General features: G+C 40.0%; 1 protein-coding gene across 1 annotated transcript in view; it reads left to right on the forward strand.

Moving 5' to 3' along the window:
* LOC113106143 (tumor suppressor candidate 3) overlaps positions 1–21,115 on the forward strand; it is an 82,467-nt gene extending 61,352 nt beyond the window's left edge. Inside the window, exons 7-10 of the mRNA XM_026267777.1 lie at positions 1,261–1,324; positions 2,671–2,745; positions 20,101–20,191; positions 20,973–21,115. Of these exons, the coding sequence (XP_026123562.1) occupies positions 1,261–1,324; positions 2,671–2,745; positions 20,101–20,191; positions 20,973–20,988 (246 nt within the window). The 3' untranslated portion in view covers positions 20,989–21,115. The remainder of the gene's footprint in view (positions 1–1,260; positions 1,325–2,670; positions 2,746–20,100; positions 20,192–20,972) is intronic.
* Positions 21,116–24,918: the final 3,803 nt, after the last annotated feature.

The following is a 24,918-nucleotide window of genomic DNA, read 5'->3' on the forward strand; positions in this document are numbered from 1 at the left end:
TCTGTAGTGATTTCTTCTCAAATCCATCATATCAAACGTTTCTGTCAGATATATTTTTATCAAAACCGTACATGAATGTTTTCAGGCTTCATTCAAAGTAATGAAATTCAGTGACATATTTCAGTGGTGGTATCTAGGTGGTCCCTATATCGAGATAGGATTTTATGACAATAAAAAATCACCTGAATAAGATAGCGTTCATTGTTCTTAAAGAATGTGTTCATCTCACCTTGAAATGAGTTTTTCCGACTGTGAGTTAATCTAATACGTTATCATTTTTATAACACTTCTTTATACTTTCTATTTAAATATGTAACCTTAGTAGAGGGATTGAATGCTTTGTGTTTGTACAGTTTTGATTACTGAAGCTTTAGATTTTTTAAGTTAAAAGAATGCTTCACAATTTTTTTCTTCCCATCATACATGGATGCATTCAGACTTAAAGTTCAGTTTGTCCTTCACACAAATATATAATATTATTGTATAGTACACCCAGTACATTATTTAATTTTGATGGAAAAGAGCAGCATTGACATTTTGTGAAATTACTCCTTTTGTGTTTCATGGAAAAAATAAAATAAAATAAAAATCCATAGAGTTTGGAATGACTTGAGGGTGATGATGATGAAACAATTAGTTCACCCAAGTTTTGGGATTTTCTTTAAAGCAATTCTCTGGCAGATTTCAACTGTCAGACTGTGGAGTCTGAGAAGTTTTAGAAAGTTTAAGGCTTTTCATTGAAGCTGCATCCTCTCCGCACTGTTCCTGCACATTTATCAAGCACCGATGAATGAAGGTCCTGTTTGCACTAGATCTAGAGTGTGTTTTCTCCAGAGAGCAAGTGATGTCTTTTTACTTGACATGTTCAAGTGTCTCAGCGCTCTTTTCATTGACCCATTGAAGGTCCTGTCACTTACTCTCAGGTTTTCTTTTGATATATATTCTAGATTAACCCCTCATCTTTCCATGCATCTGCTTTGACCTTATGGGTTTTTTCCTTGTCTTTGGCTGTTTTCTGTCTGACCTTTTTTCTTTTTTAAGAATCATGGTTTTATTTATTTATTTGCTGTTAAATACAAAGTCAGTGGTGTGTGTGTGTGGGGGGGGGGGGGTTGTGTTCATGCCATTTATACAATAAAGCATTGCTTATCATAGTGCCGTAGTATTGTATTATACAGTGATACAGCTGTGTGAGAGGAGAGCTTGAAAGGTCTATTGTCTGCTTGTTTGCCATCTAATTTTTTTTTCTGTCTTTTTCAGAGTTATATCCATGGCAGCAGTCAAGCTCAGTTTGTGGCTGAATCTCACATTATTCTTCTGTTGAATATCCTTTCACATAAAGCCTCTCTCTGCACAATGGACCTTTCACATTGTTTAGTTGATAAAGTGAACTGTAATAACCCACTGACTTCATATAGATCTGTTCATCATTCTGGTAATGTTTAAAATGTAGGATGTGTCACTGTTAAGGTCTGTACATTTACACAGCATTTTCCAGTATGTAAAGGTTTATTCTCATGTTGTTGTTGTTTTTTTTTTCTCTTTAATAAAATATGATTTAAAATATTTTAATGTTAATCTTGTCAGTGCAGTTTCTGCTAAAATATTTCAATTGACAAAAGTTGACAAAAATGAAAAACATAGAAAAAATAAACATCACTAGTATTATTTATACATATTGCTGACAAAGACATAAGACAATAATAGTGTTCAAATGTTTGAAGACAGTGATGTCTTTATTTATCTATTTATTTATTTTTAGATAAGGAAAACATTTTCAATAAAAAATTATTCCTTAGGGTGTGTTAATTAATTAAAGAGGAAATAATTTCACAAAGCATTTCTATTTCAAACAAATTCTGTTCTTTTGAACTTTATATGTATCAAAAAATCATAAAAAAGCATCACATAAATAATATTAATTGTAATAAATAATAATACATTAAATTTAAAATGTATTAAAATAGAAAGCTGTTTAACTGTATTTAAGTAAATTCACCCTTAGTGGGCATAAGAGATTTCTTTTAGAAACATAAAAAAAATAATAATCTTATAATACTTTAAATAAATTATGAATTTTATTTAATATATTTTATTTTTTATTTTTTTTATTTTTGGGGGGGTCAGAATCCATCAGGGTGCTCCTGTATAAAATGTTCTTACACATTTCTATGTTCATCCTTATAGAAAATACGAAAAATTCTCTCTCAAAAATTCTCTATACACAGTCTCTCTCCCGTCCATGTTGGGAATGTCCTCCAGAGTCTGGTTTCTGTGTGAACTTCCCCTGTAATTACAGGGGTTTGTTGACTGTGCCTGATGGGTACAGAATGAGCAGACAGACAGGGACCCTCTGCTACCGTCTGGCTTCTGGCTGCTGGCAGCAGAACACCTCGTGTTTGTCTGTCTTCCTCACATCGACACCTAGCTTTCCCCCCAGGCTAGAGGAGACCTCCCAGCTGAGTGAAGTGTACTCCGATTTGAAGAGTGTCTTGTTTCCATTGTGTTCACAGTAATTGAAATGTCCAGGTGTGCTACAGCTACAGTATGTTTTGCCAGCCTGAACGGTAATTTTACAGGTACTCTGTAAGCATTGTTGCAGGTCCTGGGTGTTTATTGTACAAACCATCCACATCTATGACCGAAGTCATTCCTTGACTCCCATCTCAGATGCAGCCATCACCATGGGAATGGTCCTTCTGAACGAAGCCGCCACTTCTAAAGGAGACGTGGGAAAACGAAGGAGTAAGTTTCTCTAAATGTTGTTTTTCTTTCGCTCATATTATTATTGTTCATACTTTAAGTTTGTTAGGGTTTTTACAAAAATCTTATAGAATGAAACTCAGAATACATGTTTATCTTAATGATGGTCATAACTAGGTACCAGAGTGTTTTAAAGACTACTGTAATCTATTTGTACTTCACTTGTCCCAAATGTAACTTCAAGCATTCTTACACTACTGGAAAAAAGTTATATATTTAGCAAGGACACGTATTATTAAGCATAAGATTGCTATCTTTAAATCAATTATATTCTTTAGAACTTTCTATTCATCAAAGTATCTTGAAATATATCACTTTGTCCACAAAAAAAAAACAATAAATAAAATAGAAAACAATTGATGCAGCAAAAATGGTTTCGCACATGGATAATAAGAACCATTATTAATAATTGAGCACCGATAATAATTTATAAAAACTGAGCAATTAATCGGCATATGATAATGATTATTACATAGATATATTCTTACTGAATGGTTGATTTAATAGGTTATTTAGTTAGTTACTTAGTTATACAGTATGTAGATTAGTTAAGCTTTTAAATCGTTTATATTTGTCCCTGACTTTCTCAGATCCAGACTTGAAATCTTTTGGCAATACATTATAAGAATACAATTTCTATTGCATTTTTATTGAAAGAATTATAAGCCAAATAAATATGAAATATGAAAAATTATCATCATCATCATTAAAATGGCATCTCTTCTAGTTCAGTGATATTTCCTCCCCACTAGTCTGGTCTCGTTGTTTATACGTAGGTATTAGTATGTAACGTTTACAAGGACAAAACGTAGAAATGCATTTTTGTCATTTTATCAGGGTGGTGTTGGCGCAGTGGATAAGACACATGCCTTTGTTGTGAGAGACCCGGGTTCGAATCCACTGTGAGACACCAATGTGTCCCTGAGCAAGACACTTAACCCCTAGTTGCTCCAGAGGCATGCAACCTCTGACATATATAGCAGTTGTAAGTCTAAGCTAAATGAATAAATTTAAATGTTATCAATAAGTGATTTCGATTTATAGACCCCTTAACCTACCCCCAATCCTAAATCTACCAATTTTAGCACATATAAAAAGATATAAAACATTTTTGACTGAAATCTGCAGGGAAGTTACCATTTTAGTAACAATATAGCATTAAAGTCCTCTCGCAATAGCAGTCCTCTCTGGCAGAATTCAGTAGTTTTGTGTTAGGAACAGAGCAGAATTTGGAGTTGTTAATGGCTGAAAAAATGATCCAGATGAGAGCCAATGAGCGTTCATATTTCCTGCCATAAAACCAGCCATAAAGTTTCTTGAAGCGGCAACTTTTGAATTGGTAAGTAGTACATCAGTGCGGGTTTTGCTGCTTACGGTCGCTACTCAGGGTAGAGATGAAGATGGCAAAAAAAAAAAAAAAGCTTGAGTTTAGGAGTGTTCCTCCCAGTGTATTCTTATTATGGCCTACCAACCACCCACAACCTTTGCATGCTGGCATTGAGTCTTTCAAGGCAATAATCACTTGCACAGCGTATAAAACTACTTAAAATACTTTCGTTCTATGATTTGGTCAGAAAGAGCATTCTCAGTATATTGAAAAAGTCAATTGGATGCACGCTTTGGTTTTAGTATTCTTTAAGAGGCAGAAAAGTAGCAACAGTAGCTTATTTTTTCTTTGCATATTGATATTGTTTGTGTTTTTTATTGTGTTGTGCTGTTAAGTATGCGTTTGGAAGCTGATAACTGAGGATGAGTGTGTGTCTTGCATACAGGATGTGTGTGTGGCCTAGTATCACCTCCAGCTTGAGTCTCTGTCCCACTTTCAAGTTTGCGTTATATGACCATCTTTTTTTCCTTTGAGCTTTTCACATCAACCTCGTTTTCATCCCCCTCTCGAAGTGCTTCTCCGGACTTCCCATAAAGACAAGCATCACATCCAGTCCCTGATAGACGAATAGCTTTCCATGTATTATCACTGCATTAGCTGTGGAGACCACTTAATGTGATGGCCTCCATCCCACCTCCAAAGAGTCATCCCGAGCTTTGATATGCTAATGGGATGAGTTATGGGTAATATGTAAATGCTGCGTTACATAAATGCGAGTTATTTTTGGCTTTGTTTCAAACTTACCTCCATGACACATAAGGGGAGAGCTTTTTGTTTCTGATTTTAGACCGCTCAGAAAAAGACGCAAGCTCTTTATGCAATACGCTGGGAGACAAATGTTTGTAATTGCTGTATATGTTTGTCAGCTTAAGTGTAGAATTGTGGTAATTGCAATTTGTGTTTGTGTGGGTGATTGTGTGTAAGGCAGGAGTTTCAGCAGTTATGAATATAGCTCCATTTAAATGTGGTTCACATAGTTTTTCACCCTTCTTGTGCTATTAACTGCTAACTTCCACTCAAATACACAAAGCAGTTTTAATTGAGGTGGATATAGATGTAATGCTGATTTTTAATTTGTTTGGTGAAAAGAATGACCTATTTAAACCTATGCAAATAGTGAATATAATTTAATACATATTTGTGTATTCTTCTTATGAAACCATATTAATCACATGGGTTTTTGCTTGCCACCACACAAATGTACTTTACTGAAAGTCATATGCGAGTAGGCGTCAACTATCATGAATATCATTGTGATTTACACCTGAGAAGACAAAGGCCTGCATAATGAGCTGCATAATGAGCCTCCCATTCAACTGTGCCACTGTGAGGGAGGACTTACAAGAAAGAGTGTGAGAACAAAATAAAAGTATATAATTTTATGTTTGTAGTTTATTAAGAATATATTTAATTATCCCACAACATAATTTAATATCCACTTGGGGGAGCAGTTAAACAGTTTATTAGGAACAATCAAAGCTTACTTTCAAACAAGTTTTTTGGCATCATTACTCCAGTCACACAATCCTTCAGAAATCCTTTTAACAATCTTATTTTCTACCAAATAAACCCCATTTATTATCATCATCATTATTATTATTATTATTAATGTTGAAAAGAGCTGATAATATTTTTCAGGTTTTTTTAGGGGGAATAAATCGAAAGAACTGCATTGTTTTTACATTTGTTAGAGTTATCTCTATTTGTCACATTTATATTATTTACATCAAGCTTTTGAATGGTATAGTATTGTATATTGTTATTGAAACTTCATAATGTTTCACTTGATTATACGTTTAGTCAGGAATTATAGTTTGGAAAAAGTCTTTAGAAAAAGTCTAACTAGTAAAATGTTTACACTTTATGTGAAAACTAGTACAAATAAATAAAAAGAGACTTACTCATGTTTATGATCTCTGCTGAATAAAGTGCTTCATTCTTTTTTTCTGAGGAAATCCATTTCTCAAATCCTCAACCACACCACATCTTTTTGGGGTGAATTATGTCTTAGTCCTCTCATCGCGAAGCAAACAGTAAAATAAAATAAAAACTTGAAGAACAGTCTGGCTGCTTTTTCTTCTATGTGGGCGTATTCAAGCCGCGCGCTTCAGTTTGAATCTGAATAGCGCGTTCAGCGCGGGGGCGTGGTCACATTAGATATAATGAGCGGAGATATGAAAAACAGACATTGCGTTGTTTTCATATGGATTACTTTATCTAAGAATATTTGTTTTCGGCAGCACTTGTTTAGTTTAAAAGTAGACATTCCAGACTTTCTATAGATATCTCTCTCATGTCTCTTCTTTGAGTATTCACGGAGTTACAGTTCATTTTAATGAAATGTTTGTACATGACGATCAGCGGAGACAAAGACTGTAGACAGCGCACCTTGCTTGTTATCTTTATTTTATAAGTGCACAAAGGTTTTTTGTTATTATGTCTGTATCCAAAAAAAACTAGACCCTTTACAGATTCGATTGATGTATTGCTCTTATCTGTACGATTAAAACTGAAAGTGTAATTTAAGTTCTTTTCGGGGTTATCAGGAGAAAATGACTCAAAACGCATATATGCGTTAATCGACTCGAAAGGGTTAAGTTAAGTACACTTAAAAAACAGTGTAGGATTGCTGGTAAATTTTAGTGGTCGACCGATATATTGCCAAGGCCGATATATCGGCTGAAATGTGCCATTTTTCAAATATCGGCATGGGCCGATATGTTTTTCTGTTTGGCCGATGTGTTCTTTTATTTTGACTGCGCACCTGAGCACACACAGTGCTCCCACTCTCACTCTTGTTCATCGTTGTCGTTAACAGTTCTGTCTAATATGGATAGAATCAGTTTAACAAACAAATTTATGTATACAGAAGGTATTATAAAAATTGTTTTTATATTAGGCCTATTAGTAATAGAAGGCAAACATTATAATACTTTCACGTTTGCCGTCACCTGTGAGATCTTGTGAAGTGTGTATTTTTATCCAGCATGATCACGTGTTCTCTGTGTGACGGTCGGTCCGCGTGAATTGAATGCTTTAAACTTTAAACTCGTGATTTCACATAGTGATGCGCTTTATGCATTTGCCCACTGTCATATTCATGACATTTTCACTGTGTGCTGTATGTAAAAATATTAATTTATTTGTGAAAAATACAGTCATCTAAAGTATAAGTATGTTTATTTTACACATTTATTTTTTAAAATATATATATATCTGTTTTATATCTACATTGGCTGTGAAAAACACATATCAGTTGACCACTAGTAAATTTCACAAATGATTGCAACAAAACTGCAAGTAACATTGAATTAAAGGTAAAATGTTATTTAAATTAAGTAGAAAGTATTTTCTTGTAAAACATACTCCAATAGTCTTTATTTACTCAAATGTTGTTGTATTTATTTATTTTTATTAACCATTTGTTCATTTAATATTTGATATTTTGCAATTTAATAATTTAGTATTTTGATATTTAATATTTATAATGAATTGCAATTAGTCTTTTTTGGCATTTATCTGAATTTTATGAATTGTGACCTTTTTATTTTGAATATAAATCCTGCTGATTCATATCCGTCAACTCTTAAATATGTATATTTTGATTGAGTTACTTATACTGAAACAAATAGTTCATAGTACAAATCGTATCGTCCTGAACATGAAAAAACAACAACTTTTGAATCATATCATTATATATTTGTTAAAGTAGTTATATAATTTTTATTTTATTTTATTTTATTTTATTTTTATTTTAGAATCACTTAACTACAGCTCTTAGTATTAAAAACTTTATTACATCTGCTATTTTTATATACTGATTTTTAAGCTTTTTGACAGAGCATACACTTGAAAACACTGTTCATGCCATTGTAATATTTGAATATTGAAGTAATATTTGAATATGATAAGCTTTTTTTTAATTGTGATTTGGTGTTTCCTTTAAATTATAAATCTTGCCAATTCTTATCTGTCAATCTAGAAATCTAACATTTAAATCATTTAATCATATAAATCTAACTAATTGCAGTTTTATACATTAGTTTGTAATATTTAAAACATATACATATGAATCATGGATCAATTTGATTGGCAACCCCAAAATGTGCAACCTAATAATCTATAGCCATCTTTATTCACCAAAGATGGTGTCGCATTATGTGATATTCTCATGCATTAGCCATGCTTAAAGCAGTTCCCTTTCGATACTTCACTCATACTGCGTATGGGAAAAGCTCCTTTTTTCCTCGATACTGAAGCCTTTTTTCAATAACGCAGTGCAACTGCACTGCCATTGGTTTAATCTGTAAACTTTTTTAAACCAATGACAGCGCTGCGTAGCTGCGCGAGCCTGTGGCGATGCAGCGCGCCAAAGCCCGCCAGAATGGGCGGGGCGAATGGCTATATAAGCAGGCAATCGCCAGAGGAAATCAGATCTTACTCCTTCAGCGACGACTTCACTTCGTTGGATCTCTGCTGAACGCCTTCGCCTGGAACGAGCTCTCGCCGTCGAAGAGGCACCGCAGCGGACCAGCTGAGACCGCCGACCGCCTGCAGCGCCGGCGTACTCGCAGACAGCCGCTCTCAGCGCCGATCTCGGGCCGCCCGCTTCCCGCTTCCGGCCGCTTCTCAGCGATCTCCTGCCGCCATCCGGCGATCCTAAAAGAGCTTTTTCCAGCGGTTTTCACCGCTCTAAAAGAGCGTTTCTAACGCCGTTTTAACGGCGACGGCCATGCCGCGCCACAGCTGTGGCACATGCAGAGCCCCTCTGCATGAGGACGACGGCCATGGTGAGTGTGTTTTCTGCCTGGGTAAACCCCATGCTGAGGCTGCACTCACTGAGACTTCATGCTGCTTTTGTGAAAGCATGAGTCTCGCCTCTCTGCGCTCGCGGATTGCTTTCTTTAATGAAAGTAATCCCGCCCCTCGCGCCCTCCCGTCTTTTTCCTCCCGCGAGCCGGCCAGGAAAAGACAGCGGGGAAGAGGGGCCCAGCGCCCGGATTTGGGTGAGCTCACGCCGGCTCAGCGCCCGCGTGCCTCACCCTCTCCAATGAGAGAGCCGTCCCCTGTCCTCTTCTCACGCCCAGAGCAGCGTCCCTCGGCTGAAGCGAGCGACCTCGTCTCTTTTGGCGGATCGGAGGACGAGCCGCTTGACGACTCCATGTCACTCGCGGCTTCTGAAACGGAGGACTGGGCCGGCGATTCTGACCCCGCCCACCTGCCGTCACTGGAGCCCATCGACGCCAGAGCTGGGATGGATGCCGAGCTTCTCCGCATCCTCTCCAAGGCCGTTGAGGAACTCCATTTGGAGTGGGCCCCCCCTGAAGAGCCGACACGCAGCAGGCTGGACGAGTGGTACCTGCCAGGACGCCGCCAGGCCCCCCGCCAGCGACCTGCCCCATTCTTCCCTGAGGTTCATGACGAGCTGACAAAGTCGTGGCGCGCCCCCTACTCAGCCCGCCTACGCACTTCCTCTGCAGCTCTCAGCTCAGTAGATGGCTCTCAGGAGAAGGGCTATGAGCAATTGCCGCCCCTGGATGAGGCCGTGGCTGCTCACCTCTGTCCCCCCGCGGCTGTGGGGTGGAAAAATAAGAGAGCCCTTCCTTCCAAGCCATGCAGGACGACCTCTGCCATGGCTGGCAGGGCCTACACTTCTGCGGGCCAAGCCGCTTCATCTCTGCACACCATGGCCATATTGCAGGTGTTCCAGGCAAAGCTTCTCCGTTCCCTGGATGAGTCTAGCTGTAGTGAACCTGCTTTCCGTGACCTCCGCAGCGCCACTGATTTGGCTCTGCGCGCCACGAAAGCCACGGCCCAGGCCATCGGACGATCCATGGCCAACCTGGTTGTGCTGGAGCGCCACCTCTGGCTCAACCTAACAGAGATTAAGGAGAGCGACAAAGTGGCCTTTCTCGATGCCCCAGTCTCTCCATGCGGCCTCTTCGGACCAGCGGTAGAAGGGTTTACAGAACGCTTCACTGCAGCACAGAAGTCGTCCCAAGCCATGCGACACTTCCTGCCCAAGCGCTCCACCTCTGCCCCGAGTCGCCCCAGGACTGCGCCGACTCAGCACCAGAGCAAACCTGCCCCTTCTACCCCCCAGGCGGCACCCCCTAAGGAGCAGCACCCAGCTCGCCCCACTAGGCGCGCTAAACCGCCTAGACGTCAGGGCCCCCGGCAAAGGATTGTGCTGGACCCGACGCCCTCTAAATCCTCCTGATCGTTGGGGAAGAAAGAGGAAGGGGCAAAGTCCCGCTGCGGCCGGACCACCCCAGAAGCTCTCTCGCCTGTCTGCTGTGCGACCTGGGCCCACTGTTGTTGCGTCCACGCAAAGCGCCGTTGTTATGGCGAACACAATAAATATTTCACATTTTCAAAAAGAGAGCACTTTTCCTCTTCCACACTCGTCGGTGTTCAGGCCCCTGATCAGCGGTCTGCCATCCGACACTATCCAGCCCCTTGTCACGCGGGCCGAGGCCTGGCAGGCCATCCCCGGAGTGTCCAAGTGGGTGTTGGGGATAATAAAACACGGATACTCACTGCAGTTCGCCCGAAGACCCCCGCGTTTTCGCGGAGTGATTCCCACCTCGGTAGAGCCGGACGATGCTCAGGTCCTCCGCACCGAAGTGATGACGCTGTTAAGGAAGGGAGCCATAGAGATAGTTCCTCCCTCAGACAGCGGGTCGGGGTTCTACAGCCGTTATTTCCTTGTCCCCAAGAAAGATGGCGGTCTCAGACCCATCTTAGACCTCAGACATCTGAACCTTTCTCTCATGAAACGGAAGTTCAAGATGTTGACACTGAAGCAGATCCTCACGCAGATTTGCCCCGAGGACTGGTTCTTCTCGCTGGACCTGAAAGATGCTTACTTTCACATCCAGATAGCCCCCCATCACAGACGATTCTTGAGGTTCGCGTTCGAGGGTGTGGCTTACCAATATACAGTCCTTCCCTTTGGGCTGTCTCTAGCTCCCCGCACTTTCACGAAGTGCATGAACGAGGCGCTCTCCCCTCTGAGACAGATGGGAATTCGCATTCTGAACTATCTCGACGACTGGCTCATTCTAGCCCAGTCACGAACCGAGCTAGACCACAACAGATCCATGCTCCTGAGCCACTTACAGTGCCTAGGACTCAGGGTCAATTTCGCCAAGAGCTCACTGCTCCCCAGCCAACGTATTACGTTCCTGGGAGCAGTTTTCGACTCCGTCAATATGAGGGCGGTCATATCACCAGAGCGCGCTCTTGTACTTCAGCAGCTCGCGGCCTCTGTCAAGAACAAAGCCTGTTTCCCTCTGAAGTTCTTTCAGAGGATGCTAGGGCTGATGGCTTCCGCCTCCCCAGTTTTACAGCTCGGCCTCCTACGAATGCGGCCCTTGCAGTACTGGCTGAAACTCCGGGTCCCACCTCATGCTTGGCGGCACGGCCGCTTTCGCATCAGGGTCAACCAGGCCTGTCTAGCAGCCCTGGAGCCTTGGATGAACCCTGTTTGGTTCAGTCGTGGAGTACCCCTACAGGCGGTTTCCAGAAGGACGGTACTCTCAACAGATGCGTCCAACCTGGGTTGGGGTGCTCTGTGCGAGGGCAGACCAGCCTTCGGCTCGTGGTCGCACGAAGAAAGCCATCTTCATATCAACTGCCTCGAGATGCTGGCAGTGGAACGAGCCCTTCAATCCTTTCAGGCAATCTTGGAAGGGCGCCACATCCTAGTCCAGTCGGACAGCATGACAGTGGTGTCCTACATAAATCACCAAGGCGGCCTTTCGTCCAGCCGCCTCTGCGCACTGGCAAAGCGCCTCTTGGAATGGGCATTACCCAGGTTGCGATCGCTCAAGGCGACACACATACCTGGCAAGACGAATCTGGGAGCAGACATGCTTTCACGGAGCAATGTCCCCTCGGACGAGTGGATGCTCCATCCCCAGACAGTTCTCAAAATCTGGGAGATTTTCGGGAAGGCAGAGGTCGACCTCTTCGCCTCAGAAAGCAACTCTCATTGCCCAACTTATTTTTCAAAGGAAACAGATGCACTGGCCCACAACTGGCCCAGCCTCCTTCTTTATGCTTTCCCCCCGATTGCTCTGATCCCTCAGGTCATCAGACGAGTCAGGGAAGACAGACACAGAGTCCTCCTAGTGGCCCCACTCTGGAGGACCCAAGTTTGGTCCTCGGAGCTTTTCAGGCTTTCCATGAAAGCCCCATGGCCGATCCCCCTGAGGCGGGACCTCCTCTCTCAGGCGAACAGGACAATCTGGCATCCACAGCCAGAACTCTGGGCTCTGCATGTATGGTCCCTCGATGGGAGCCTCTGAGCCTCCCCGGGGACGTACTACACACCATTGCTCAGGCAAGAGCCCCGTCTACAAGACGCCTCTATGCCCAAAAATGGTCAGTCTTTGTTGACTGGTGCTTAGCACAAAACAAAGACCCTGTTGAGTGTGATGTATCTCCGATACTGTCATTTCTCCAGGAGCGTCTAGAAAAGGGTCTCACCCCTTCCACACTCAAAGTGTACGTAGCAGCCATTGCAGCATTTCATGCTCCTATTGCTGGCCAATCAGTGGGTCGACACAGCCTCATTGTGCATTTCCTGAGAGGTGCTAGGCGGTTGAAGCCCCCACGCCCTCTTACCGTTCCCACTTGGGACCTTCACACGGTCCTTGGAGCACTCAAAGGACCTCCCTTTGAACCGCTGCGGTCAGCTGACCTTCGGCCCCTAACGCTCAAAACCGCTCTGCTACTTGCTCTAGCATCGGTCAAGCGTGTTGGCGATTTGCAGGCCCTCTCGGTGAGCCCTGCATGCCTTGAGTTTGGGCCCAATGACTCTAAGGTCATTTTAAAACCCAGGCATGGCTACGTACCTAAAGTGCTCTCGACGCCATTCAGAGCACAGGTAATTTCCCTCTCAGCTCTGCCTCCGTTGTCAGGTGAGCGGGAGCTGGATTTACTCTGCCCAGTGAGGGCTTTGAGAATTTACATTGAGCGGTCTCAGCCGTTCAGGCAATCTGACCAGCTTTTTGTCTGCTTTGGTGACCGCACCAAAGGGTCTTCGGTCTCAAAGCAACGCCTCTCGCGTTGGATAGTTGAAGCTATCGCTCTATGTTACTCCTCTATGGGCCTTGAGTGCCCCATAGGAGTTAGAGCCCACTCTACTAGAGGGATGGCCTCTTCATGGGCCTGGTCTAGTGGTGTCTCTATCAAGGACATCTGTGAGGCGGCCGGCTGGTCCTCGCCGTCCACTTTTGTCAGGTTCTATAACTTGGATATCCCGACCTTGCATGCTCGGGTTCTTTCGGTTTGATACGACAGCCTCTAGCAGACTCTGTCATCATACCACCTCCAGGGAGCTAGCTCCCTCTCAGCAGTGTAGCGTCAAGGGTTCGATGGCTCCGGCCCTCTCACTTATCCTCTGGACCCCAGGGTGTTCAAGTTAAGTCTTGTCGTTCCCTACCGTGGCACGGCGCGGTTGAATTCGTTCCCCATACGCAGTATGAGTGAAGTATCGAAAGGGAACGTACTCGGTTACGAACGTAACCTCGGTTCCCTGAGATACGGAACGAGTACTGCGTTATATGCCGTGCCACGAGGCTGCGGGTTCAGTGTCGTCGCTTCAGTCGTATGACCTGATTTCCTCTGGCGATTGCCTGCTTATATAGCCATTCGCCCCGCCCATTCTGGCGGGCTTTGGCGCGCTGCATCGCCACAGGCTCGCGCAGCTACGCAGCGCTGTCATTGGTTTAAAAAAGTTTACAGATTAAACCAATGGCAGTGCAGTTGCACTGCGTTATTGAAAAAAGGCTTCAGTATCGAGGAAAAAAGGAGCTTTTCCCATACGCAGTACTCGTTCCGTATCTCAGGGAACCGAGGTTACGTTCGTAACCGAGTACGATCTGATGTGCATTCCATTTACACAGAACCAAAGCCTAAATCCTGCAGTAAGCTCTGGTATTTCTTCAAGCAAATGCAAATCTTGGGTTTCACAATAAAATATTTTTATATAAGATTAAACTTCATCTAGACAGGTGAATGTTTTAAAATGATTTATAACCTTCATAAAGCCCACATTAGAAGTTGGTTTAGCGACACACACCTTCTTGACTTCCTCTCTCCAGAGGTTCTGTCTTACATTTCCCCCTACACCACCCAAATTTGCCGCGGCCATCATCTGCCACGCCAGGGCTGTGGCATGGTCAGAGGTCACGTTAGTACAGCGGAAAATTAAACCGGCGGTGGCACCTCGTCTGCCCAGCACTGGGCTTTCCCTACACCTGTCACTTTAATTGCCCATTATGCATATATGAATCTACATTATTATAATCTCATCAGTCAGTCTCAAAGATGTTTGGGGGGGGCGAAAGGTCATTTTATGGAGAAAGGGACTGAAGATGAATAGAGTATACGTAATGAAAGGGGGACAAGAGAAAGGTTGCATGCCCAACTCTAAGCACTTCCCTTGATGTGTGAGAGGAGGAGGAAGAAGACCCTGCAGCTGAGGAAGATGTTTGCTCTGTAGGCACTGCTGGGTGAGCCTCTCTCAGCCACTGGAGGTACACAAAATGGGCACACTGACTCATTTTTGTGATGGGGTTAGAGTAATAATTTCTGACTGATGTGTGTGTCATGCATATATATATCAAGCTTTGGTGTGACCGCCCTTTGCGTTTCAAACAACTTTTGTCCTAGGTACACTTCCATGTGGTAGAAGGACAATACTAGCGACAATGAGCAGATAGAATAAGAGGTATCTCTGTAAACAAGCAAGTAATCGATCACGTGCCTGCTTTAGGAGGAGTTGGTGATGCAGGATGGGTGAGCGCCTGTCTGTGTGATAGATAAGCGTTTGAAAAGCTCTCTTGACTCAAGTGAGTGTCTGTGCAATAGAATAGTCCCTGAAAAGCTGTCGTAGCATGCATCTTTCTGACAGACTTAGGCAAGAGACTCTACTATAGATGAGCTTTAATGTCTTGCTTAAATGGTAATGGGAGTAGTTACAGATCAGTTGAGCATCAGATAATGGCTGGCTGTCACGCCATGGTCTGCCAGAACTACACTTAAGCTCGATTCAGTCATTTGTGTAGCATTTATATCATTAACTTTTTTTGTAACTTTTCTAAAGAAACGCCAAAGTTGGCTTTGATATAACAACCTTATATAAGACTGCATTTATTTGATCAAAAGTAATGTAAAAACAGAACTACTGTGAGATCACAATTTAAAATTACTGTTTTCCATTTGAATATATTTTAAAGTGAAATTTATTCCTGTGATGCCAAGCTGACTTTCAGAAGCCATTACTCCAGTCTTCAGTGTCACATGATCCTTCAGAAATCATTCTAATATGCAGATTTTTACATTTCTAAATTTTTTTTGTTCAAAACGAGTGACATTCGTTCTGCTCTCTCTGATCATTTGTTCCTCCAAAAAATAAAATTAAATAAAATCTGCAGGTGCCCCTGTGTGATTTACAGACAATCCACCACTGAAATTCAGGACCTGATTAAATATAACTATTATAGATTTGTGAAATGAAATTGCTGTTTTTAATTTTCATGGTTTTTCCAGTTTTTTTATGACTGTACGAACCCTAATAAAAGCAACTGATGCACGGTTATCACTTAAACTGCTCCACCAATGTAATTGCATGAATGTTACCTTTTCCTCCTCTAATCACATTGCTGGATCTGTTACCCCACTTTGTTCAAGGACCTTGCAATTTACAAATTAAGCTCTGGTGTAAAGCTTTTCTGTTTTTTTATGCAGCTTAGCTACAGTAATAGCTGAATGTTTTATTAAAAGTGGGGTGAACATGTCCCCCGCATATTCTACGCCCATGGGTTATATGTCTCTCATTCTGCACCAATACAAATGTGTGCATGCATTGCACTTGTTTTGCTTATGTTAATTGCGTTAGACCTAAAGCCAAACCAAAGATTATTCAGACACCTTCAACATTTCACACATTATCACAGTTTATTTGTGATAGTTCGGAAAATGGTCATAAATTATGACAAGAACTCAGTTAAACTGTGTCAGAACAAATTTATCTTTATAATGTCAGATAATACTTAAGCAAAACATGGTCAGGTCATAGTGTCTGAATAATTTTTGGTCCCAAATGTTAATAAATTTTACTAGTAGTCCACTGAATGAAGAATTCTGGGGTATAATATGTCACAATTTACTTTATTTTGCTTTCCTCACATAAAAAAATAAAACAGCAAAAAAAAAAAAAACCGCGAAATTTCACAAAAAATGTTCATCGCTGTTACAGTATTTATGTTTAACCAGTGGTTCCCTGCATTATCAAAGAAAAATATCTTGTGTTTACAGTACTGAGCTGCTGCAATGGAGCATATATATGTATTGAAAATTATTTGTTGAATTTAGAATTTTTTTGTTTACAGCACTGTTCTACTTAAAATAAGTGAATATTCAAATTCACTCTATGCCAGAGGGTGGTGCTTTTAGAGCAGTAGAATTATAGCCTTTACATTTAAAGAAAACACTATCTCATTACAGGCAATATACTGAGCACTTCCCCTCCAAAATTTGAGTCTACAGGTATGATTTAAACATCATAAATGACACAAATCGAAACTGTCATTGATCCAAACTATCACTTAACCAAGTTTATTTTGAAACATGCCGTGCTCACGTTGAATTAATCGTAACATAAAGACATGTACACAGAATAGCTCTCATGCTAGGCTTCTTTACTAGCGCATTCTACATTCCGCTTACAGTATATACAAAATGTGTGGGGCAAACCTAGTATATTCACAACATATACAAGCCCCTGTTTGGGACAGACAGTTTAGAGGAAAAAGCCCATTATACAGCACTAGCATTGGTAAAGAAAGCAGTTGGGAGTATTGAATTAGGCTCATCATCATAAAGGCAATCTATTGTACGCTGCACCATAAATAATAAAATAATCAATAAAAACCAGTGCAAAACCTAGCGAGGAGTGACAGTTTTCAATGTTCTTCAACAAAAACTTTAATGAAAGATTAATTTGGCAAGCATTGTGTACATAAAGTATAAAAACAAGGTAAACAGATGTGCTTTAAAACTGTTCTCTACAGGAGGCTAGTGAATGGCAGCAGATACAGTAGGTGGTCCAGATGTTTGGTACGTAAACCAAAAAAGCAGATATTTGGGGGTCTAAAGCCATGTTGGATCCAATTGACTTTCACTGTATGAACAAATAACCTAAATGTCATCTTTTTGGGGTGAACAATTACTTTAATAGAATTTTGGACATTTTTTACTTCAGTAAGTACACTTGCACAGGCTGCAAAATAAACCTCTGGTGACTTAAAATGTTAATTACTACTATGCAGAAGAAGAATACTTGCACAGCGAGTGGTTGATCAAACCCAGCGGTTGTCATGGAAACACAGACTCAAAGCATTTGAAATAGGAAGATGCTAAATGAAGATTGTCAGAGAAGCAACTCTTTAGTTTCAAACACCACTCCCCCGCAGAAACATTTACGGCAAGCTGCTCCATCCAGTCAAATGTGATTGCACCAGTGCGCCGTTATTCCGCAACAATGCATTAGTTACCCTGTGACACAGACGACCCTGAAAGTAAATGTTTAGCAGTTCATAAATGTCACATCACAGTCAGTCATTCTCATCATTTTTGTATAATACAGAGTTCTATTGCGGCTACTGCCGAGTGTCTTCTGGGAAGGCTTTTGTTACGTGTCAGGGAAATGATAATAGGCTCGAGAACATCAAGGTCTCAGAGTAAACGTTGTCGCATGAAGCCTTGAAAACAAGTCTTTGGGGAAGTTCATTAGATGCTGAAACTTTAAATTAAAAGCTCACTGTGTGTGTATTCTGAGTGTGTGATCCCAGGATAAGAGGGTGTTTCTGGATGACTAATCTGGAGAGGAACAGTGCTGGCGGTGTGGTGTAATTGGAGGTGCCCCTCTTTTGAGGAGGTTAACACACTTTGATTAAGCTTTGATTAGCTTCTCATTCAGCTAAACAGCAGCTGCCACTGCCTCGCTCTTTAATATGTTTACTACTTACACACTGACTCTTGCGTGCACACACACACACACACACAGAGACACACTCAGACTTTAGAAACCATACTGTGCTTTTAAACGACCCAGGATTTTCTTCTCTGTACAAGAACAATATATCTACAAGGGCTGTACTAAATAATGTAAACACCTGGGAAATAATTTTAATATTTGATTTTTTATTATGGTGTTTTATCACCCTTTGCCTTTAATACAGGCTCCCACCTTCTCTGAATAGATTGCACAACTTCTAAATGGTCTCCAGTTAAATGTTGTCTGTGGTTGTTGTTTTTTTCTTCTTCTGTGGAAACAAGTAGTCTTCCGGTAGTTTTTTTGTTGTTGTTGTTTGTTTTGTTTTTTTGGACCTTATTAGTCCTTATTAGTGATCTCTGTTTATGTTGTAATAATCGTAAAGACACCAAAGTTTCTTAAAACACCAAAAATTGTTTGGGAGTCTGAAACAGCTTGCCAAAGTTTTCCAGGTTCCAAGTTTACATAAAAAAGATTACATGGTTCCTGTTGGTTGGATCTTCTCCAATCAAAAATAATTTAACTCTTCTCCAGATCATTTATTCTGTTCAGTCTAATGAGGTCAGATGTGAGTAAAAACATGAACACACTGGAAAACTGCTTTATAGTAAAAATTGAAGTAGTAATTGTAATTGAAAGCAGAACACTCATACTGCTCATTCATGTTTAATATTGTAAAGGTGCTTGCTTTAAAGCCATCTGGATATATAAGGTGCTATATAAATAAACATGATGAGACTTGACTGGAGAACATAATTGCAGAGCTTGTGCGATATCCACATCGCTGTGATCAGATGCTTTCTTAACTGCTGTTTTCTCAACACTGCCATATTTGTTTTATGTCTATTTTGTTATTGACAGTAAAGTGTGCAGCACTTATTCACTTACATATTCATTTAACATATTCATTCCAGCATCGTGGGAGGTGGTGGAATTTTTGCTAACCGAAGAATGTAAAATAACTTTACTTGAGTATATCGAGGCCTTAAGCGTGAAGGATCAATATGTTTTCCACTTGCAGTGTTATTTGTCACTATTTTAAAACTGGTAAATAAATGCTTTAAAATCTTCTTCTCACGAACAGCTTATGAAATTCTAGATTTGATGTTTGAAAATAGATTTGGTGAGTTTTGGAAGTGAGTTTTAGATTTGGAATAAGAAAATAAAATATAAAATTTTCAATGCAATTCTATAGACTTGATAAATGTTAAGTATAGGTTATCATTTTACAACCAGATATTAGTTTAAGAATGTGACCTAGCCTTCAATAAGTAGTTGCATTGTCCAATCAGAGTTCTTCACCACAATCTAAAAAAGAAGGCTGAAGATGGAATTTCCTGACTCTCTTGGATGCAATAAAGATTGCATTTGTCAGCAGTGCATAAGTGGGTGTGATTATACATATGCATGCTAAAATCAGCAAATTCTCCAGGAATACTGTGCAAAGGATATTGAGGAGCTGCAGTATTTATGCAGATGGTTTATTTTATTTCCCTTCATAAAATCAGCTGTTTTTTTGTTTTTTTCTCCAGTAGCACAATATTTATGGCTTCACTTACTAATCTTTAAAATCACTTTATAACGTGACTCAGCAGGTTATCAGATTTTTGGCACCGTTTTATCTAAGGGACAAAGCTGCTGATTCAGCATGTTTTAGAAGCATTTAAGTAGCGATTATTGTTTCATTCATTAGTAATGGATTAATTTAAGATGGCTTTTTGGGATTAGCTCTTAGATCAAAGTTCATGAAAAGCGATGGCTTCACCAATGGCTTAATCCTATTATATAATACCATTGCAGCATACTAATTAAGTTTAATCAATGTAAGCATTATTCAGCTCATTAATAGAGTGTCACTCACTGTGCTTTTTTTTTCTTACAGTTATCTGTCTTGTTGGACTTGGTTTAGTGGTGTTCTTCTTTAGCTTTCTTCTGTCCATCTTCAGATCAAAATATCATGGATATCCTTACAGGTGAGATCTATCAGTGTTGAAACTCACTCTCGTTGTATTTAAGTATTTGTCCTTGTAATATAACTTTAGCTTAGATTTGTATGTATCACTCTGCTTTGACTTTTACAGCAATATTCTTGATTCTGCAGCATCTGTTGATTATGCCTTTTGTTATCCCACAAAAAAAAAAAAGTTCAATTAAACAATTTGCATCATTGGATTAAATTTTCAAAGAAAAAAAAAAGTTTCACTCACTGATGCATTCATTGACTGCTCATTGATTTTTTTTTAGTGAATAAAATTTTGATCATTAAAAAAACAAAATTTCTTTAATTAAAAAGTTCACTTTAGCAACTTTTGGGGTTTACTTTACTTCTTAAGTAAGTTGAACTAAGGATACGTTGCTATATAGTCAGTGTTTGGAGAAAGAAAAGCCAGCAAAGTCTTCACAAGCTTCACTGAATGAAAAATGAGTCAGTGGATGGAAGTAAACAAGAATGTTTTGTTTCCATAACAGATTCTTTTAAAAGCACTGAAATGTATTCTAACTGGAACATTCCTTTTACTTGCTGTAGCGTTCATGTACATCAGCCTAGGCAGAATAGCTAGCTAATGAATCAAATAAAATGCATTAAATGTACAGCAACTGCGGTTGCTGCTGGTAATTGTAGAGACTCCGGCCAATTACCTTTTTCAGTCTTTAGAAGTCTATACTCATAATGATTAGACGGTGACGTCACTTCCAGTCAGCAACCATTTCATCATTCACACTCTTCTCTTTTTCCTTCTCACTCTTTTTCAGCTTCCTGATTAAATAAGATCATGCCATGGGAAAAAAGAGATGTCGTTCCACTGGGATTTCATGGATGAATTAAACTACAGCTTGACTGTAAAGCACTGCATGTGTGACCTAAGATAAATAAACTAAACTATTACCCACTGCCATGCACTGTGTGATATGTCCATTGAAGTCAAATGAATAGTTTTCTTGCTTATATGACCAGTTTTCCTTTTTAATTGCAAATTTAGGATTGTATCCTGAATGTTTTGTGGGGAGTATGTTCGTGCATTCTTCTATGTGTGTGTGTGTGTGCGTGAGGCTGTTATTTGTTATTGCCATTTATGATATCTCTCTTGAGGCCATCGTGCATCCCCCAGCAGATTGTGTCCTCTTTTTGTCCCCTTCAGTCGCTTTTTTTTCTTCCTTATAACTGGCTTCTCCCCTTCTCTCTCTCGCTCTCATTTTAAATCTGTGAAGGAATATTCAAATATTTGATTTTTCCCCTTTTTATTTAAGCTGGGTCGTGAAAGGGGCTTGTAATCTTCTTTATTAAAACCAACTATGCTACCACCGATCCAATTAAATTTGTTCCGATATCAGAACTAACATATTTATTGAACTTCAAACAAGAGAACTGGGTGATCACGTCCATGACATTTTTCTTGAAAGCCGCATATTTCCTTAAAGGATGTTATCTAAATTAGCTGTCATCATAGACAATAATGTCAGCCAATGCCTGCAAGCTTCTAATACACATTTATTGGCACATCTACTTCATTAAAACTTTTTTTTTTTTCAAAGAGCATTTAATTAGTGATTCTAAGATCAAATAATTTATCTCGCCATTTGACGTCTGTAACAGCCTAATTTAGGCACCTAAGCCTTTTTTGTGTTAAGAGCAAAAATATGTTTACTTCAAATATGCTAATGCTATATTTAAATCTCAATTAATAAAATAATGAAAGTGACGTGACATTCAGCCAAGTATGGTGACCCCTTGCTCAAGGGCACCTAAGTCATGGTATTGAAGGTGAAGAGAGAACTGTACATGAACTCCCCACCCGCCCCCAGAATTCCTGCCGGCCCGGGACTCGAACTCACAACCTTTCGTTTCGATTGGGAGTCCGACTCTCTAACCATTAGGCCACGACTTCCCCCAAATAATTTGTTGAGTGTATCAATGCACATGGTGTGTGGTGTATATTTGGAAATCGATTCAATAGAGAAATTATCATTTGCACGTTTTTATAATGATTTATAATCCACAGTAAATCCATTTTTCATGTGCCCCACAAACGTAAGCACGTGGTGCTGCACAGCTAGACATTATAGTGTTGATAACAGTTGAATTAGTAGCTTCGAGCAAATATGAAAAGAGGATATTTGGCATCAAATCAGAACTAGAACAGGCTGGCAGTAATTCTTCTTTAGCTGTCGAAGGACATTTGCGTCCACCACTTCATCCTTCATTTGTGCAGAGAAGAGATGGCAATTCAATTTGTACTTTTTCCCCCCATTCTTTTTCTTCACCGTTCACTTATACCTAAAAGGAACTCCTGCTCCCCGTTACCTCAGTGTCTCTATTTGTTGCCGTACTTCAAAAGATGGATTTTGCAGGTTGTTGAACAGACAGAAGACAAAGGTAATTAGGACAGATCTTTTCTACAGATAAATACAGTAGCAACACATGCAGTTTCAAGATTCAAGATTTGTATTCGTCACAAACATGATTATATAGAGCATATATAACCAGCAGTGAAATGTGAGTCAGGTCCGCTCCATGGACAGTGCAATTATTAAAGAATACATAAATATAGGAAAATATCTGAAAAGATCTTCTTTTGTGTTCCACTGCAAAAAGTCATACAAGTTTGGCATGACATGAGGGCAAATAATGACACCATTTTTGTTCATAAAGTTTCCTAAAGTTCTGTGCTCCTAATGGTTCTTGAGTTGTAGGAGAAGCCACACTGCACTGTAGGTTACTACTAATCACAATGGTTATTATTTGGCTGTTTGCAAACATATCAATCTAGCGATCAAAGACTGCAGATTTTGGCCTAGGATCAGATAATTTATTTATTTTTTTTATCACATTTTCAAAATGTTTCTCAGATGGCCAAAATCATGTACCCAGCTTTAAAGAGATATTACACCAAAATGAAAATGTTGTCATTAATCACTTACCCCCATGTCGTTCCAAACCCGCAAAAGCTTTGTTCGTCTTCGAGACACAATTTAAGATATTTTGGATGGTTGGGCTAGTGACTGTCCCACAGACTGCCAAGAAAAATACACTGTCAAGGTCCAGAAAAGTATGAAAAGCATCATCAGAATAGTCCATCTGCCATCAGTGGTTCAACCGTAACGTTATGATGACAATACATTTTGTACGCGAATAAAACTTTATTCGACAATTTGTCAACTCTGTCTCTCTCTTCATAACTGTAGTGCCATTTTGCAGAATATGAGCTGAACGCAGGCAGCATATGCTCTTCTGTGTCAGCCGTGCCTCAAGGATATGTTTTCTATGTGTATTTACGCTTTGAAAAAAAACAAAAAAACAGCACATCCTTATGGTGTATCCCTTTTAAAGAAAAAAAAGAAAGAAAAAAGATTGAATTTCAACCTATTCATGCCATCTTACAGTTGCCAGAGTCAGTCATTTTTGAGAACATGTGCAACTTTATGCAAATGAAGAGCAATTAACCAACCAATGGAAGTGTAGATAATGATACATCAGTTTAGAAGGAATGCCTGTTAAAACATCTAAAAAACAACACTAACAGTTGTTTGCTGTTGCACAGAGACCTAAAGCCAGTTATTTGCAATGAGCATTCAATTTATGCAAATAAGCAGAAATTATTTGTGGTGCCTACCAATGGAAGCAGAGGGTGGAGCTCATGGGATACCACAGTCAAACAGCTGAAACCAGAGCAATGACTGTCAGTGTGAACGGCCCCTAAAGTAAAGAGGTTTCAAGAGGATTTATCTCTCCATCAAGTTGCACGTGGTTCAGACGCGGGTGTTGCATCACATGAGCATTATGATGCAGATGACTCATAGTCTCAATAAAAGCCATGAAGATATTAACTCATTATGTTTTAATTTTGTCACAGTAGGTGGTGTCACATAGCAGATAAAACTCTTAATAGCTGCCAGCACACTGTCATCTTACTTTCGAGTACCTATCCTCAAGGGGATAACTGTATATATACATATATACAATCGAGGGACTCATAAACACAATTTGCATTTCCCTCTCATGTCCTCCAAAAATAACCTGAGGAAGTAACATTTAATTGCAAGGCTTGTTATTTATTTATATATTTCCCTGCAAATAACAGGATGTTTTGAAGTTTCAAAGAGTGTAATTACACAGGTACACACACCCACACACACTCCTTCAAATCAAAGGGGACTTTAGACGCTGAGACCCTTGGCTAACTGATGCTTTGCTGGACTTCCAAGTTATAATAAACCTGGCTCTGAGCAACACTGCATGTGTTTCATAGAGCTGTTCAGTTTGCAGTACTAAAAACAACATGAAAATTGGCAGTTTTGAGCCATGGTTTCCCTCGGGAACTTCCTAATGATGTTTCGGATAAAATAAGTTTGTTGTTAGCATTACTTGAACAGACTTACACGTTTTTGTTTCTTGAATGTCATACTTCAGACATGAATTCTGAGTTGCTAAATAAGGACACAAATTGGAAAACAGTTGTAGCCTAGTTTGTATTTGCCAACCTGTTAGCAGATTAGGAAAATGCACAGCAAATTATGAATTGCACCATGTAATTTATTTTGCAAGACAAAATATGTGTTAACTTTCCAGGGTGGTCTACAAATAAGCATTACCCAACAGCTCTGTTTTGAATGTAATATTGTTAATATGTTATATTAAAGTTGAAGCTTTTAATTATGGCACCCCGAATGACATCAAATTTTGTGTTTTGGCAAAAAAAAA

Source organism: Carassius auratus, chromosome 1 (genome assembly GCF_003368295.1).
Source record: "Carassius auratus strain Wakin chromosome 1, ASM336829v1, whole genome shotgun sequence".
Taxonomy (NCBI): Eukaryota; Metazoa; Chordata; class Actinopteri; order Cypriniformes; family Cyprinidae; genus Carassius; species Carassius auratus.